The sequence below is a fragment of the Mustela erminea genome, chromosome 4, assembly GCF_009829155.1.
Source record: "Mustela erminea isolate mMusErm1 chromosome 4, mMusErm1.Pri, whole genome shotgun sequence".
Lineage (NCBI taxonomy): Eukaryota > Metazoa > Chordata > Mammalia > Carnivora > Mustelidae > Mustela > Mustela erminea.
The window spans coordinates 111,137,151-111,155,262 of NC_045617.1; the positions used below are offsets into that span (position 1 = coordinate 111,137,151).

Sequence of the window (18,112 nt, forward strand, 5' to 3'; positions counted from 1 at the left end):
ATAGAAATAAAAATATGTCAGCAAAGGGCAACATGTGGTAAAGAAAAGAACATTTGCTCCTTCATTTGCTACATGTGTAACTTCAGACAAGTTACTTAACCTCTCTGACCTTAATCTCCTCATATAGAAATAGTTACCTTATGGCATTGTCACAAAGTTGATGTTTAAGACAGAGTAGGTGCTTGATAAGTTAGTTTTTTTATCATCCTTTAAAATGTAGTCTCAAAAAAAAAATGTAGTCTCAAACATTTTCAGTTACATTTGTTATGCCAAATGAAAATTAATCCATGTATTTTAATTATGGATTAATTAATTATGCTTTTAATTATAACCTTATTATTAACAGCTATTATTTACTGAGCACTTACTATACATGGAGTTTTGTGTTATCTTTGTGCAAGCGCTTTTTATCCATTAATGTATTTCACACAGTAATTTATTTTTAGTCTGTAAAAACCTCTTTTTTGAACAATGTAAATAGTTATTAGTGCAACCTTTTAAGGGCTGTCTTTGAAATTACTATAGTGATGAACCAGAATTTCTTCCCATAACATGATTCACTTGTAAGGAGTTACAGGTGCATCTCAGAATTAAAAGGTTATATGTCTTGAACATGTTTTATTCCACGTGAATATCAAGATATACATATCCATAATTTTTCCAGTTTTATTAATAAATAACTGATATAAATCACTGTATAAGTATACGGCATTCAGCATAATGGCTTGATTTACACATATTGTGAAGTGATCACAATGGGTTCAGCCAACATCATCCATCTTTTCATATAGTCAAAGTGAAAAGAAAAGAAAGAAAACAAGAAAAAAATTCTCCTTGTGATGAGAACTCTTAGGACTTACCCTCAACTTTCCTATATGTCAAACAGAAGTGTTAACTATAGTCATCATGTTGTCTATTTACTTATTATAGACAAACTAGTGTGAGAGTGGAGGAAATTATCTAAATAATTCAAATAATAATTGCTTCATATGTAGGAATGATTCCAGCTCATCTGAAATTGTTAAATTTTGCAGTAACTTCAGTAATTCTTGATTTCCCCATAAATACTGCAATTAAAGTATGCAGATATTGATACTGTTTGAGAGTTTCTAAATATTCTACTGGAGTGTTTCATCTCAAAATTCTGTTTTTCATATTTCTAGCAAAAACAAGCTTCTCTGCATTCTCTATTGCTTGGAGTTTTTTTTTTTTTTTTAAATATCCTATATCTCTCCTCAAAAGCATTTTCTCTTTTGCTTTTTGAAATAGTTACATAATTGGTGTCAATGATTGCTTATTTTTAAATGCTAGAACTCTTTGATTTATTTGAATGCTGGGAATAAGGTAAACATAGTTCGTTTTTTCCCTTAGAATCCTTGAAAGTCTGCCAAATGAAAAGAATAAATAATTATATTTTACACTTTAAGAAATTCATCTTGGTATTAATGTAATAATATTTTTCTAGAAAGTTGGACTTAAGGAATCATTAAGATTTGAAATAAATTAGTAAAGCAGACATCTTTGACCAAGAAATAGGAAATATAGATAAGCAAACTTAGAGGCAAAAAAAATAGTATTTCTTAAAATTTATGAGGACATTATCTACAATCACATAGTAAGACATTGGAAAATATAAATGAAATGGATAATTAGTGGTAAAATATAAATTGCCAAAATTAATTCAAGAAATGAATAGCTCCGTTAGACTTTTAATTAGACAGTATTCATGCTGTTGTAGAATTTTAGAGCTACGGAAAACTTGAAAGACCCTATGAGAATGTTAAGGTCCAGAGTCTTTGTAGGAGACTTAAAAAAAGTTCCATATGTTAGATTTGGAAATTAGAAAGTCATAGGTGATTCCTGTAAGAGGGACACTGAGGGGAGATGCTAGAGGGAAAGAAAATGTGTAAACATGTAGTAAAGAAGCTGATGGATAGCTTAACCTTTCAAGAAATTTGACTACAATTGGAAAGAGAGAGAACCACCCAATGAGAACCACTGTGAATAAACCAATAAAAAGAAGGTGGATTGGTTGGTTATTTGAAGATAGAGATTTCAACAGATTTGTAGGCTAAGAAATTATGTATATAGGTATACAGGAACTAACTAAAGGAGACAAGTATATAGTTGACCAAATATAGGATCAAGCATGGTTACTATGCATCAAATCTATATGCACCATGCTCTTTAATCTTTACGAAAGTCTTATGAGGTAAAAGCTGTAATTATCCTCATTTTTTTAATGAGAAAAGAGAGGCACACAGATTTTAAGTAACAACCAGTAAATGCAGCAGTCAGTGTGTGAACCCAAAATGCCATTCCAGGGTCTATCTCTTAACTCTATTATACCACCTCCTGGAAGGGGAAGGGCCTGATTTGGAAAGGAGGAAGGGGGTAAAGAGTATGGGAAATATGAAGATAGCAATAATATGGATAGTCTGTGTCTCATCTGTAATGTTGAAGGCAAGGTTATCTGATTTAGGAATAAGAAGGAACATTGAGAGGATATAAAAGGTTGTGAGGATTAGACTATGGATGTGCAAAAAAAAATTGTCAGAAAGCCGTGTGACAGAGTTAAGGAAATGCACAAGCCCTGGAGTCAGAGACCATGGTTTTTTTGTTTTGTTTTGTTTTTAAAGATTTTATTTTTTATTTATTTATTTGACAGAGAGAGATTACAAGTAGGCAGAGAGGCAGGCAGAGAGAGAGAGAGGGAAGCAGGCTCCCTGCTGAGCAGAGAGCCCGATGCGGGACTCGATCCCAGGACCCTGAGATCATGACCCAAGCCAAAGGCAGTGGCTTAACCCACTGAGCCACCCAGGTGCCCCAGAGACCATGTTTTAACTCCTCCTCCTAACTCATTAACCATGAGACATTGGCTAAGTAACTTAGTCTCTTCAAACCATCATTGGCAAAATAGGGATGGTGATCATCTGTCTACATATTATTCTGTTTTATGTCATTGGGAAAACCCTGTATGCTTCTTTCTTTTCTTTCTTCTTTTTTTAAAAATTTCTTTTAAACTTTCTGGGCTATTCTTTGTATTTGATTTTCTCTATGACTTAGAATTGGTTTGCCAAACTAAAAGAAGAAAATTTAAATTTGATGGGAATTATATTGAATATATTTATCAGTTGGGGAAAGATTGACGTTTATATGACCCTGATTCTCCAATTCCCATATATATTTTCCCGTTTAATCAAGTCTTGTTTTGTGCCCCTTAATTAAATGTTGTAATTTTCTACATGAAGCTCCTGTTAAATGTATTTGAGTTGTTTTATGGTTTCTATCGTCATTATGAATAGGACCTTTTCTTTCATCTGATAATCTTTCCCTAGTGGTTTTGTTTTGTAGGTACAATTCATTTTCTCAGTTTCTGAAGGACTTAGACTGATTTTGAAGGTTTTTTTTGTTTTGTTTTGTTTTTCAAAGATTTTACTTATTTATTTGACAGATAGAGATCACAAGTAGGCAGAGAGGCAGGCAGAAAGAGAGGAGGAAGCAGGCTTCCTGCTGAGCAGAGAGCCCAATGCTGGGCTCAATCCCAGAACCCTGAGATCATGACCTGAGCTGAAGGCAGAGGCCCAACCCACTGAGCCATTCAGGTGCCCCCTGCTTTTGAAGTTTTTATTTTTCTGTTACCACCATAGTCTCTCCTCACTCTTCCACTTTTTCTGTTCTTGACCTTTTTTCTTTTTTCCATGTTGGAAGATTTTTTCAATTATCTGAATATCACTGGTTGTATATTCATGTATAAAAGCAAGGCCCTAAAAAATGACTTAAAGTTCTATATGGGTAGATGGACTTAATGAAAGATTTCACAGTATCTTAGTGAAGGATGAGCCAGTATCTGAAGATTTCTTCCCCCTTGGGGGTGATTTTCATTTCTGACCTGCTAGCATTCTGGGAGCAGAAGTAAGGAGAAAATGAGACGAGGATGCTTAAAAGTTAATATTTACACTTGTATCTGCCTTGTATACCTACCCATTAATGAGACTGATACTTGAGTTCAGAACACAACCCATTCAATTTTGCAGAGACTAGACCTCTCTCTGACAGTACAGGACTTCACTGAGTTGGAGAGGAAACACAGAGTTTCAGCTATTCTGTATATATATTTTCAACCAGCCTCTCTCTCTCTCTTTCAGCCCCAGGCAAAGTCTTTCTTATGTTTCTGGTCCCTACTGTCTCCAGGTATTAAAACCTTTTGAAGGTCTGCAGAGTCAGTTGGGTCCATTACCATCAATATTTCCATTACCACCTCCCACACTCTATAAGCACTTAGGTGGTAACATTCTTTGTCACTCTAAGTCAGTTATGCCTTCCTTTCTCAACATCTGAACTGACGCATCTTGAGTTCACTGTTGTCTACTGCCAGTTCTTTCTCCTGTGGCTTAATAATTTAGTAATGTTAACATGGTTTGGAAGGGAAAAGAGAGATAAAGTTGTCATCATTAATTATAAATCTTCTATTACATTTTCAAATGGATATTGATGGTGTATAAAAAAACTTTGTATATTGATCTCAGTGTACAGGAAATATAATTTTTATGTGTTTATCTTGTATCTAGCCGCTTTGTTGATTCTCATTATTATTTCTAACAATTTAAAAATAGATACTCTTGGGTTTTCTAATGAGATATATTTCTTTTTTTTCTAAGTTTTTATTTAAATTTCAGTTAACATACAGGGTAGTATTAGTTTCGGGTACAAAATTTACATATAACACCCAGTACTCATCGTAAAATGTGCACGCCTTAATCCCCATCACCTATTTAACCCCCCACCCACTTCTCTGGTAACCATCACTTTGTTCTCTATAGTTTAGTGTTTGTTTCTTGGTTTGCCTGTCTCTCTTTTTTCCCCCATGATCATTTGTTTTGTTTCTTAAAGCCCACATGTAAGTGAAATCATATATTTGTCTTTCTCTGACTGACTTGTTTCACTTCGTGTGGTACTCTTCAGCTCCATCCATGTCCTTGCAAATGGCAAGATTTTATTCTTTTTCATGGCTGAGTAATATTCCACTATTTACTATTTCCTCTTTATCCATTCATCTGTCAGTGGACATTTGGGATCAATCAATTGCCCTACTAGGGATTTACCTAAAGAATACAAAAGTACTAATTTAGAGGGGTATATGCTCCCAGAAAGCTATAGTAGCATTATCAACAACAGCCAAACTATGGAAAGAGCCCAAATTTACTATGAATTTCTGAAAGCTGCAAATTGTTTTTCATTATAAACTTAGTTTTGACAGTTTATTCTTGTAGTTTTCTCAGTTTTTGTTTCACATATTTGAAAAATTCTTAGTTTCATAGAGACATGTTCCTTTGGAAATGTCTTTATGACCTGCTTCTTTATCAGTATGAAAATTCCTTCATCTCTTTTAATGCTTTTTTTTCAATATTAGCATTGTGACACCTGATTTTTGCATGTTAGCATTTGCTTAAAATGTACCTCTTTTCATCTCTTTATTCCTAATTTTCCTGTGTCATTGGGTTTGAGGTATATCTCATAAAAACATTACTAGATTTGGTTTTTTTTTAATTCAATATAAAAGTTCTTAACTTTTAACTAATGAATTTAAAAAATTCTCATTTCTATAATTTCTGATATGTTTGGAATTATTTTAGTTTTTTTTTCACTTATCATATTTTCTAGTTTATTTTGTCCCTTTGCCTGCCTTTAGTTAGGCTGATGAATTTTTTCTTTAGTTCTGTTTTTCTTCTACTATTTTATAAATACATTATTTGTTTCTACCTTTTGTGGTTACCTTAAAATCATTAATGCACATATTCAAACATATTCTTCTAACATCTAGGGCTAATTAGTATCTCTAATATTCCTGAGAACAACAACAACCAAAAGTCTTAGCACACTTTTATTTTCTCCTAATCCTTTGTAACTTTCATTTCCCTTACTTATTAAGCTTCACTTACATTATTTTTAAAATTTATATTTAAGTGGTTGTATTTTAAATATTAAAATGTGTACATTTAAGCTTTTAAATAAACATTTGTGTAAACTTGGTGTATTTTATTACCCTCTTTGCTATCCATTATGTCTTTTATCTCATTCCTTCCTCCTGGATTTCTTCTTATTATTGGTTTATATTGTCTAACAGTTCTTTCAGAGAGAATCCTGAGGTAGTAAACTTCAAAGTTCCTTTAATTCTAAAAATATCTTTATTTCTGCCTCTCACTTGAATAATAGCTTTGGTGGGTGTAGAATTCGATCTTCAAAGTTATTTTCCCTTAGACTGCTCAAGATACTATTCTCTGTCTTCTTGTATCCTGGGTTGCTCACAAGGAATCTGATGTCAATTTGATGCTTCTTCCTTTGTAAGTAATCTTTCTTTTGACTCTGACAGCTTTTAAGATTTTTCTCTTTATTCTTGATGTTCACAAATTTCATCACAACATATCGAGGTGTGTGTGTGTGTGTGTGTGTGCACACATGTGTATTATCTTTAATTTATCCTTCAGCCCAGAGGATCTTTGAAGTTATGAGAAGCTTTTTCATAATCTTTCTTTAATGCTGCCTTCCTTGAAAATTTCTCTGTTTTTTCCTTCCAAAAGCAGTTTCCAACAGATGTAAGAACTGTGTGTCATCTGTGTATCTTAATCCGCTATTTCCGTGTCTTCATCTCTGCTTCTAATATCTTGCTTTGAGTTGGGGATTCCTTCAGTCTGCACTCATCTGTTTTGTTTTTTAGGCATTTCTCACAGACTTTAATCAACCACAGTTTATACTTCTTTTCTCTCCAGTTACTTAATGAAATCTTTTTCTTTTATCCCTAAGGACTTGGGGTGAATGGTACACATGAGGGTGACAGTGTGAACAGTGCTCAGTTTGCCAATTTAATGCCCTCTCTAGTTTTGTGATATTTTTCAACAGCAACACTCATCAGTTGTAAAGGACCCAATTGAGATTCAGTAGGGCAGGTGTAGGAGAATCAAGCAATTTGCTTGGGGTACTGGTGAGTCTCGGGTTTGAAATGACAAGCTATCAAGACTCAGCTGTTGTTTTGGGATGCCTGGGTGGCTCAGTCAGTGAAGCATCTGCCTTCTACTCAGGTCATGAACCCAGAGTTCTAGGATCAAGTCTTGCATCAGGGTCCTTCCTCAGCGGGGAGCCTACTTGTGCGCTCACGCTCTCTCTCTCTCTCTCACAAAAACAAAACAAACAAACAAAAACTCAGCTATTGTGGGAGTCAAAAATAGATACACACATGAATAAGGAGAAGCTATAGATCTGGACAGTGACAGTGGATCCAGTAGTTGGCAGATTGAACGTATGACAAAGTGTAAACCTATCTGTATAGGTTTAAGACAAAGTGACTTGGGAGTTTGAGATTTGTAAGTCTAAAAATCTCTAGTACTGAGGGGATCCAAGTAATGGTTGATCTTCATGGGCTACTGACATGGGATTTAGATTATGTGGGAGAAAAAAATCAAAGAATCTTGAGCCCTGAAAATTAGAATGGCCACCCTATGGAAACTGAGATGACAAATGTGGTAAATAAAAGCATTTATTTGAAATTTGCTATTATAAAAGTTGTATTTTTAAAAGACGCCTTAGCAAATGTATCAGTAGAAAAATTTTGTGTTTCTCTATGTAGAGTATCTGATTTTATACAGATTCTTCATATGATAATGAGGCAAAGTGTATTCCTCTTTCTTTATTTCTCAGGAACATATATTTTGTTATACTTTTCATGTATGACTGGTTTTGTGTCTTTAGACATTTTAGTCCATATATATATACATTCTTTAAGTTGAGACAACTTTCCTTCATAGTTAGAGAACTTGCTAGATATATATGAATATGCATGTAATCATATTAGAACGCTATTGGTCATAGAAATGGTTCTTACTTCTCTAGAGTCTATACGTTTTTTTCCTACACATTGTGGCCCATATTCTAATCCAGAGACATGAATTATTGCAATAAATGTCAGTAGCCCCAAATTACATGTATTTCAATTTGTATTAGAATCAAAGTACATATCAGAAAGTCCCAAGGCAACAAACATAATAAAGAAAGAGCAAATTAAAAGTCTCTCTATTGACATATTGAGCGTTTTCTTATTTCTTACAAAATCACAGTGCATCCAGTACTTAGCATTTAACATTTAACATTTTTACATTGTTTTATATAATCTTATACTGATAGTTTAAAAATGGAGAAGGAATAATTTTGCTAGCACAAACAATTGAGATGAAACAAACTGGTGGAAGGAAGTGACAGGTAAATTAGAAAGTGTAGCTAGTCTTCAGGTATTAAAGGGAAGAATTATCTTGGAAATTCAAATTAGGATCAGGAACTGCAGATCAGGAGTGAGCAAAGTAGTCAGCTGTAGATATTCAAACCTTAGCTTGGAAGAAAAGTCTCAATGTCTCAAGTATGGGAGGGAGCACAGTTGGTTACAGTTACTGCGTTATACCTGAAGCAGGAATAAAGGTCTGAGGAAGAGGGTTTGGGAAATCCATGATTTTGTCATACAGCAAATTGACATCTTTATGAAAATAAGCCTAAGTAATTAAGTATATTTAAGTGCCACATGAAACAAGGAATCACATGCCAAAAACTAGTAATGCTTGCTTTAGTACCATTTGCAAAATGATGATGATTGTGGTCATAATCAGTTCAACCACAGGCTATATGCCTAGCACAGTGCTACTCAGCTTCTGGACATTATCTCTGAACATTTAAAAAAAAAAAAACCTGGTGAGATAAACATGGTAAAGTTATTTTTATAGGACGGAAAGAACTAAAAAGCTGAATTAACATCTGGTGAATTTTAATAGAATAAACAAATAATAGGATTAGTTTGGGCCAAAAGTCTAAAAAGCTGTTCTGCTTTAGCAGTATACTGGAGTGGAGGCGGGAAGATGAGGGTTGTACTTTTATTTCTCTGTTAACGAGTTTATTATTATTTTTTTCTAGTTCTATGTTTGCTCTTTTCAGTTTCTGGGAATAGCAAGATGGATACTGACAGAGGAAGAGAGTAGTTTAGTTACTGGTTCTGCTTGATGAAGACTTGGATTTGAGTAAGATTTACACAAAGATATTGTGCCAGTAGTGAAACAAGTAGCAGCCCTTACCAAAATGAACCTGCTCACCTTTGCAGATGAGTCACAAGTAACTATTGCTAGGCAGTAGTAAAGTAAAATATCTGTGAAATCATGGCTGTGTACTGCCACTGACTCAATTAACTTTTCAAAATGATTTGATTAGGACACACACTGGAATGTAACAGTACAGAACAATGTATTAAGGACTTTAAAATACATATGTTATTTTTGTACTAGGCTATTAGCCAAATCTCATTTTATACTTTGCTCTTACACCAGGAATATCACAGTTGTATAAAAGCAATTTTTCCTTTTGGATAGCTGTTGGGATGTAATCTTAACATCAATACAGATAAAACAAAACAAAGAATTATCAGCTAGAATGGAAGGAAAAAGAATGTAGCCAAAAGAATGATTCAAGATGTCTGTAACTTAAATTAAACCAGAGATAGGTTTCTTTACATAATAATTACATTTCAAGGAAAAAACCTTCAAGTAAAGTAGTAATGGTAATCTCCCTTGGGTTTTAATTTACATTCTGCCTCCTCCTCATAAAAAATTGAACATGCAAATGAAATTAGGACATATTTTTTTCCATAGATATTGTATACAGCATAAAGACTGCAGGGTTTCTAATTTCTGTAAATAATTACACTGTCACACAGGAGAGGTAGATATTTGAGATAAAAGCAATGAGTTGAAGATTAATGATCCCTTGGAGGACACATGATTCTCCCCCACCATATTCAGTGTGAGTCTTTTTTGTTTCCACAGAGCATCTGTACAACTACCACTGCATTTTTGCACTTTTTCTTCCTGGCTTCATTCTGTTGGGTTTTGACTGAGGCGTGGCAGTCATATATGGCTGTAACTGGAAAAATTAGGACACGGCTTATAAGGAAACGTTTTTTGTGCCTTGGATGGGGTAAGCATATTAATATACTCTTTCATGCTCTTATTAAAATGACTTTGAAGACATATTGAAGCCGTAGAGTGTGATTATCCCCAGGCTACTTTTCTTTATGTCCAATTTGATACGTGGAAGTGGAAATATATGAAACTGGTCAGTTTTGAACATTGGGCATTTGGAGCTTTAAAAAGGAGTAAATATTGGATGACCACGTAGCCAGTCAGTGAAGCAGTGGTATAACCGGAGTCCTGGGACAGCTCTAGGCAGAAAAGCAAAGTGTTCTCCGCTCATATGTCCTGAAAACACAAAATGTGCTAAAACGTTCAGGGCTCAAGACAGGTACATGTTATAGTCACTAGTTATGTACTCCTCGTAAGAAAACTTTGAGAAGTCCGTTCTAAGAGAGCTCAAAGCAAGTAAGGACTATAGCTATTCATGTCACAGGAAGGAAGTCATGTAGAGTAAAGTAGTAATGGAATGAATGAAGCCTCACAGCTAGTCAGGGGAGTCCTCGGAGGAGAAAAAGAATTGTTGACAGACTGAGAAGTAATTAATTTTTTTTTTGCTTATCTTTATCAGGAAAAGTTTCCCTCAAATTGCCTTATGAAATGGACATCTTGAAGATTTGTGTTTTTCATAAGGCCAGTTCTAATGCTTAATTGGAATTAATTAATTAGCTTCATTTAATTAGAATTAAATTAAGAACCTAGTTTCAGAAAACCTCAGGATTTTGTCATTTGTATTTGTGTTTCGAAAGACTTGAACTAAAAAAATGGGGAATTTGGGGCCAAATATACAACAAATACCTACTATACAGGTAGACTAGAGAATAGGGTGCTTGATGGAGTCTGAAAAATTACAAGTAAGCAGACTTATTACAATAGCAGAATAATTCATACTGGAAAAATTAGGATCCAGATTATTTAAAGATTATCCATCAGATTTCAGCAAGGTGCTGTCATATGTGATTAACATATGAGGGTTCTTTGCGCAAGCAAATGGGAAAGCCATTAAGAAGAAATTGGAGGATGTATTCTACTTATAATTTTCATAAAACTTTTGTCTGGATTTTATGTCAAAGACCTTCTAAAGTTAGATTGGTATTGAATCAGGGAGCACTTTTATCATGAATTAGTGTATCATAGATCCAAGAAATATAGAATCCAGGTAAGTGAGTTCCCTTAAAAATAAAGAGTGGCAATTTTCTGGATTGGTAACTAGCGTATTTAATAATATCTTTACCAAAGATCTTGAGGAGAGAGCTCACAGCTGGTCTCCAAGTTTACAGATAATATTGTTACTACTCTGAGTAGCAAAAAAGCTAAGCGGATGGTGCTAGACTATCAAGAAGTCTGAGTTGGCAGATTATTGGCATACCAATTTCATTATAGCAAAGTGCAACATAATAAATTTAGAAAAAAATAAATTGTACAAAATGAAGATTATTAATGCTCTAGCTATGACCCAGAAGAAAATATTTTCTACTGAACTTGGTCTAGTCAATCAAAAAGTCATATATATGTATACACACACACACACACACACACACACACACGCATGTGTGTATACAGGGTGGAGGGAGAGGCATATCTGTTTTAAACTATGACGTATCCCTCTGAGACATTCCTCATAGTTTTTGGTCATTAAACCTCACGAAGGAAAGTGATGTCACTTAAAAAGACTCATAGAAGAGAATAGCAGGAAGGGGAGGAAATGATAGGAAGAAAGAAGATGGGCAGAAGGTGATTAGATGATGGATTTTTCTACCTGAAAAGTCAAACATCATCTTCCTGAAAAGAAGTCATGATCAAAATGAAAAAAAAAAAAAACAAAAACAAAAGAAGAAGAAGAAGAAAGAAAGAAAGAAAGAAAGAAAGAAAGAAAGAAAGAAAGAAAGAAAGGAAAGGTAAATAGCAGAGATTAGACTGAACTCTGTTCACCGAAACACAGGGGCATGCCACTGAACTTCGGTAATGAGAGTGTGATTCATATAAATGTAAACTAAAAGATGTTAGGTCAGTATTGGCACAGCTATGCAGGCAATTGAACTCCAAGAGGGACTGAGTGATGTGTGGAGAGATACCTACCAAGAAGTCCATGAAGAGAAACCGTTATATATGTTCTGAACTTTGTTCAGGATTGTTAAAAGGAGGATAATCAGGAGGCCCCAAAATTAATTCCTTAGAGCCCTTAACCTTGATCCTACATTCTCGTTGTAATAAGTAAATTGTAAAGAATTATGTGCTAGGATTTATTTTTTCTCTTATTGTAAGTACAACCTGATGTGGATCAATACGGGGCCAACTGAATGTTCCACTTCTGTGATATTCCATCACAGCACAATATCCGTTTTTTGCCTTTCTGATTTTATAACTATAAATTTCCTTTATAAAAGCGTAGACCCCTAGGGAAAAAAATAACTTAAAAGATAGACTAAATCTCTGTTATTAATTTCCTTTAAACCCATGTCAAATGTGGTGGTAACCTAGCAACATTACAGAAGTGCACTGAGTTAAAAGACCAGCTGTCGCTCTCATATTTTTGTACTTGAAAGAAATTTTGTGATGGAAACATACTTCACGAAAGAATTAAAGCAATGGTAGTTCCTCCAGTGTAAGCATTTTGAGTCTGTCCTAGCTTTCTTGAGCCAGAATGCACAGTGGTTACAGCTCAATGTGAAGTGTGACAATGCTTCTCTTGCAGGTTTACCAGCATTAGTAGTGGCCACTTCAGTAGGCTTCACAAGGACGAAAGGATATGGCACTGATCACTAGTAAGTCCATCCACAGTGATACATCATGTTTATAATTAAGTAAATCATCATCTATGCTTCATTACTCTTGGTTGGCACTGCTGATGGCTTGCATTTTGTCACTGAGTCATTAACTAGGGTAGAAATCGCATTAGTGTGGAATGATGTAAGGTAGCTTAAATGCACAGAGCTTGGGAAGTATATGCTGAAGCCCTGTGCAGAATCCTTGTTTCAGTTTCCCACTATCTCATAAGACCAGTGCATTTCAAAATGCTTCAGTATTTATTTTCTGTGTTTAATCTCAAATACTTTTTTGGGGGAATTGAATAAACCTTGGTGGTTTACCTTTTAGCATAAGATTCTGATCTGAGCTTCTGATTTCACTGATGATAATATATATTGGTATCAACCAAGTTGTGTCATGCTAATTCAAGTTTTGTTGCTATGTTTTTTTTTTTTTGGTTGTTGTTTTTGTTGTTGCTATGTTAAGGTAATACTAAAACTTACAGATCAGGGGAACCAGTACAATACAGGTTAGAAAATGCCTAGGCTATGGGAGAAATTAGAGGGAAGAAATACGGCATGGTATCAGCCTGTCCTAATCACAGCTATAATACTGATAAATTCTATGAGAGAATGTATAAGTAAGGTTTATGTTTAACACTTAAAATGTAAAACAATACACTTTCGTATTTTCCTTCATCTGCTCTTTCAAGCTGAGGCGGCAGTTGAGAAATGGAGAAAGAGATGGGCACATCTTATTAGAAGCATAAATTTTTAAAGTGAGATTTTCTGTTCATCTTCAGGTTTGAGGTAGGAATTACTGCTAATTAGACCTTCTGGTAGATTCATCCAAATGGAGATTGTGCCAAAAGACATCATGTCACCCGTCCATCCAAAAGAAATTTCCAAAGAATTTAAAGAACTCGTGTCATTAGAACACTTGTTTTCTTCTGCAATCTGTATTATAAACACACAAATAGGCAAAGCTCCTGGTTGTTTGTTGTAGAGTACTGCTTACTACAGTGCAATTACCTTTAAGACATTACTTTTTACAACAGTAGGACTCTTTTGGAATAAACCCAGTATTTGAAAGGCACTGTATTGGGGATATAGAAAGAGATAGGATTATAGATTATATGGTTCCAACTTTCAAGGAGTTTGTGATTCAGACAGAATACAATATAATGAATAATGTATCAGTTTGAAGATTACCTTGCACAAAAATATAGTAGTAATGTAGTGGCAGTCTGAGAGACACTGACTACAGTGTTGCATCAAACTAAAGGCTTTTTCTCCAGTTATTTTATTAAAAAAAAAAAAAGATATTCAGTTATCACTCCCAAAATGGGAAAGTAGAATTTTATGTGTCCACTCCTGTGGTGAGGAGAAATAAGTACATAAGTACATTTGAATACATAGAGACAGACACATTTGTGTTATGTATACATTGATACATGTATTGGCATGTATGCATGGGTAAATATTTAAATATAAATAAATATATATGTGTGTATATATATAAACACACACATCTGTATTTTTATTTATAGAATTACTAAGTTAAAATTTTTAATTAAAGTATAATTTATGCACAGTAACATTCACCCTGTTCAATTATAGTTCTGTGAGCTTTAATAAATGCTTAAGTCAGATACCCACTACAACTAATATAGAAAAGTTTATTCTTAGAACAGATATAGGACTGTGATTGTTAATGGTTCTTACTTTTGGAGGCAGCATGTTCATTCTGCAGACCTAGAAGTAATATTGACAGGGTCGCATGTCAAAACGGGTGCATGAAATACTGGGCATGACCCATTGCATCAGCAGAGATAAAACATTTCCTGGTGCTTTCCTTATATTGACTCTCTTGGACTCTGCACATGCACATGGGCCATCTTGCAAGCCCAAGTTGCACCCCGTGTTTTCTTCATGGTCCTCTGCTCTGAGAAAACAAACGTTCTCACTCAGATGGGTTACCGTGTCTCCACCATGTCTCTAGCAACGTAAACCTGCATCTCTTGGTGAATTGAGTAATCGAAATAAACACAGCTGCACTTATTTTTATTCAAAAGCTTATCTTTAGTGAATTTGCTTAGTAGACTGGGGTAAAAGTAAAATCAGAGGTAAAAAAAAAAAAAAAGCATAGAAAATATAGATTATCCATTCCCTGCAATGATGGCTTTTAAACCAATTTCTCCCAATATCCCAATGGCCTCAAGAAAGAACTTGTAAATGACATATGCAAGACTCTGAAAGCATGCTGTTCTTAGCATTTGAAAATTTTCATAATGGTTATAAAGCATCATTTTACGAAACTTATGTAATAGTCACCTTTGTACTGAAAGTCAATATAAAAATCTCACTGCAAGAGTAATTTGTCTAAAATATTTTAACTGCCTGAAAGTAAGGTCTTATAGTAAAAGTTTCTTTTCTATGAAAGGTACATAATATTTCTCACACATGAAATGCTCTAATTTTAGCTTTTTGCCATATCTCCTAAAGCATTTTGTTTAATTACAAGCCTTTGAAAGGCTTGTGCCAAAATTTGAATGCTAAGTACATAATTCAAGTAATTTTATCATACTTCATGGTTTAACACTTATCACTAATTTCTGTTAGTTTCTATCTGATGTTATTTTTAGCTGCTGGCTGTCTCTTGAAGGAGGACTGCTCTACGCTTTTGTTGGACCTGCAGCCGCTGTTGTCCTGGTAAACATCAAAGTCAACTTCTTCTGTTTTCTTAGCCAAGAAAGCCTGCTTTGCTTCAGTTAGAGTGATGGTTTTGTATTTGTTTTGTAGAAATTTCAAAATTCAATGTATTATTCCTTAATTATCAGTTGTTACTTAAATTTGAATATCAACTGCTATTTAGTCCCCTATTACTCTAAAATATTCTTATTTTGAAGACTGAAGACTATTAAACATGGGAGTGTGGGATTTCTCTTACAGTAATTTCACATTTGTGAAGAAGTTCGAGTAAGTTTCAATAAATTCTTCCTTGTTCGTGTACCGAATTTCATCATTTGTTATCATACCACCTTATACTATTCTATATGATCTACATCATTGTTAAGATCTCTTAATTTTGGTAACTGCTGCCTGATGTCAAATATCAACAAGAAAATACCCTATGCAGATGTTAGACTTTCTCAGCATCAATGCTACAGACATTTTGGACAAGGTATTTCTTGGTCGTGAGGCTGTCCTCTATTTTTTAAGATGTTTAGTGGCATCCCTGGGCTCTACCTACTAGATACCAGTAGGAATGTCAAGTCAGTAAAAATAAAAAATGTTTCCAGATGTTTCCCAAAATTCCCTGTGGGTAAAAATCACCCCCAGTTGAGAGCCCCTGCCATATTTTATGCATAAGGATTTAAATTGTTTCTTTTGGGAATCTTGCAAACATGAAAATTTTCTACCAATTTGCCTTTCTTTCCCTCACTCTGATATTATTGATTACAAGTTCTTCTTGTCTAATAAATCTTTAAATGAAAATGTAAGGGGGGAAATGATCTGAATTAAATATAAAGATCCGCATTGCTGTGAAATTAGAGTTCTAATTGAAAATTACCCTTTGGTTTCTTGAACGATTCATTCAGTATATTAGAAGCTAGCCATATCTTTCTTAATAACTCTGTATGACTTTTCCTTTCTTTAAAGTGTGCTCTCCTTCCTCTAAACTACAACAGGGAGCAGAAACTGTGCAGGATTCACAAGAAAAAAATCTAGACATGAGTGTTAGAGAAGAGCATAGGGAAATTGAAACTATTAGACACAATTTTGTCTGATGCATTGAATTCTTATTTAATCAATTATCTCCCTAAGCTACTAAGTTAATATACCTATAACCCTAAAATGGAGAAACAAAGAGTAGGCATATAATTGAAAAACCAAAGTTTGGTCTTTGGAGTAGTGATGGATTCCCGCATGATTAAATTGTAGATTAATAGAATCCATGGAATACACTTTTTTCTCTTAGTTCATGTAATGAGAAATGTGAAGATGAGTAAGTCTTTCTTTTGATCCAAGGGTTGTCTTGCCAGAGAAGGTATGAGAAGTGACAACTCCTAAGATCTTACCTAAGAGTTGCTTTGGATCCTTATACCAGCCGTTAAACAGATTTCAGCTTTATGTTTCATCAGGCCAATGTGCTAGGGAAATGGAATCAATCTATCTTTCTTTCATTCTTTCTATTTCTTTCTTTCTTTCTTTCAAATTAGTCATCCTGTTTAATTTAAAGCATATTTTTGTGAACTGCTAGTTTTAATGTTAAAGACTTCACCATGTGCATTGGAGGATGCACCAAGATTCTGTTAATCATGGAGGGTAAGGGGCAGCAAGGCAAAATGAAGAAAATATTTTTCTTTGACTATCTTGGTTTCAGCGTTGGACTGGATTCCTTTTATCAGGAAGCGCTGGTAGGTTAGAGAATTGTGGGTGCTCGTCATAACAAGCTGCTACAAATAGACCACAGCGATCTCTACAGCTTTTTGCAATTTTACTTGAGAAAGAAAAATATGTGTGATTTCATTTCAGATGTATTATGCAAAAGACCTTTTAAGTGAGAGTAAGAGAGTCTTAGAAAATGCTGAGAAGTGTTCAGTAGAGCACATTATAAGAATTGGTCTTAGTGTCCATCTCTTAAAGGATTCTGGTGAGTTGAATAGGCTTCCCCCGTTTTTCTAGAAAAAGCATGGGACATGAAAATGTGCTCCCCCCACAGGAGGAAGGGCCACACCTCCTGGGGAATGCAGGCCTTCTGTTCTCCTTGCTGGGGACAATGATGAATCCTTAACACGTTTGGCTGCCAGGGCTCAACCTAGTCTCACACTGTGAGACTGAAAATCTTTTGACTCACAGGGTAAAACTCAATTTGGCCAATTGATTTTAATCAGGGGTGACCTAGAATGCCAGATCGGTGTAGTATGGCACCTTTTACGTTAGACAATTAAATGGTAATTTCCTTAGTGTTAACTGCAAAGCGTGGAAATGAAATGTACTTAATGTACTTTAAAACTTTAAAGTAACACACCACTGTTACATTGTTCTGTTTTGATATGCATTATGAAATATTTGATAGGTGATTTATATCACCGCTATTGTGAGTTCAGAATTCGGAAGTGGTTATAAGTTAATAAAAGAGGGTTTTCAGGAGAAAGGGGGACCTGATTCCCTTCAATATCATTGAGAGGTCAACCTTTGTTTCTGTTTGACAGGTCAACATGGTGATTGGCATTTTGGTATTTAATAAACTTGTTTCCAGAGATGGGATCCTAGATAAAAAGCTCAAACACAGAGCCGGGTAAGCTGCAATTGGTGGATTTTGAAGGTTCTTGACCAGTGAATCCCATACTCCAATTCCAG

The 18,112-nt window shown here is 34.6% G+C and overlaps 1 protein-coding gene across 5 annotated transcripts in view; it reads left to right on the forward strand.

The window, feature by feature from the left end:
- The window catches only part of ADGRB3 (adhesion G protein-coupled receptor B3), a 739,102-nt gene that overhangs the window by 659,560 nt on the left and 61,430 nt on the right, over window positions 1-18,112 (forward strand). For all 5 annotated transcript variants that reach the window (XM_032340376.1, XM_032340375.1, XM_032340373.1 and 2 more), the window contains 4 exons: window positions 9,855-10,005; window positions 12,694-12,763; window positions 15,391-15,457; window positions 17,965-18,050. In XM_032340376.1, the coding sequence (XP_032196267.1) occupies window positions 9,855-10,005; window positions 12,694-12,763; window positions 15,391-15,457; window positions 17,965-18,050 (374 nt within the window). The remainder of the gene's footprint in view (window positions 1-9,854; window positions 10,006-12,693; window positions 12,764-15,390; window positions 15,458-17,964; window positions 18,051-18,112) is intronic.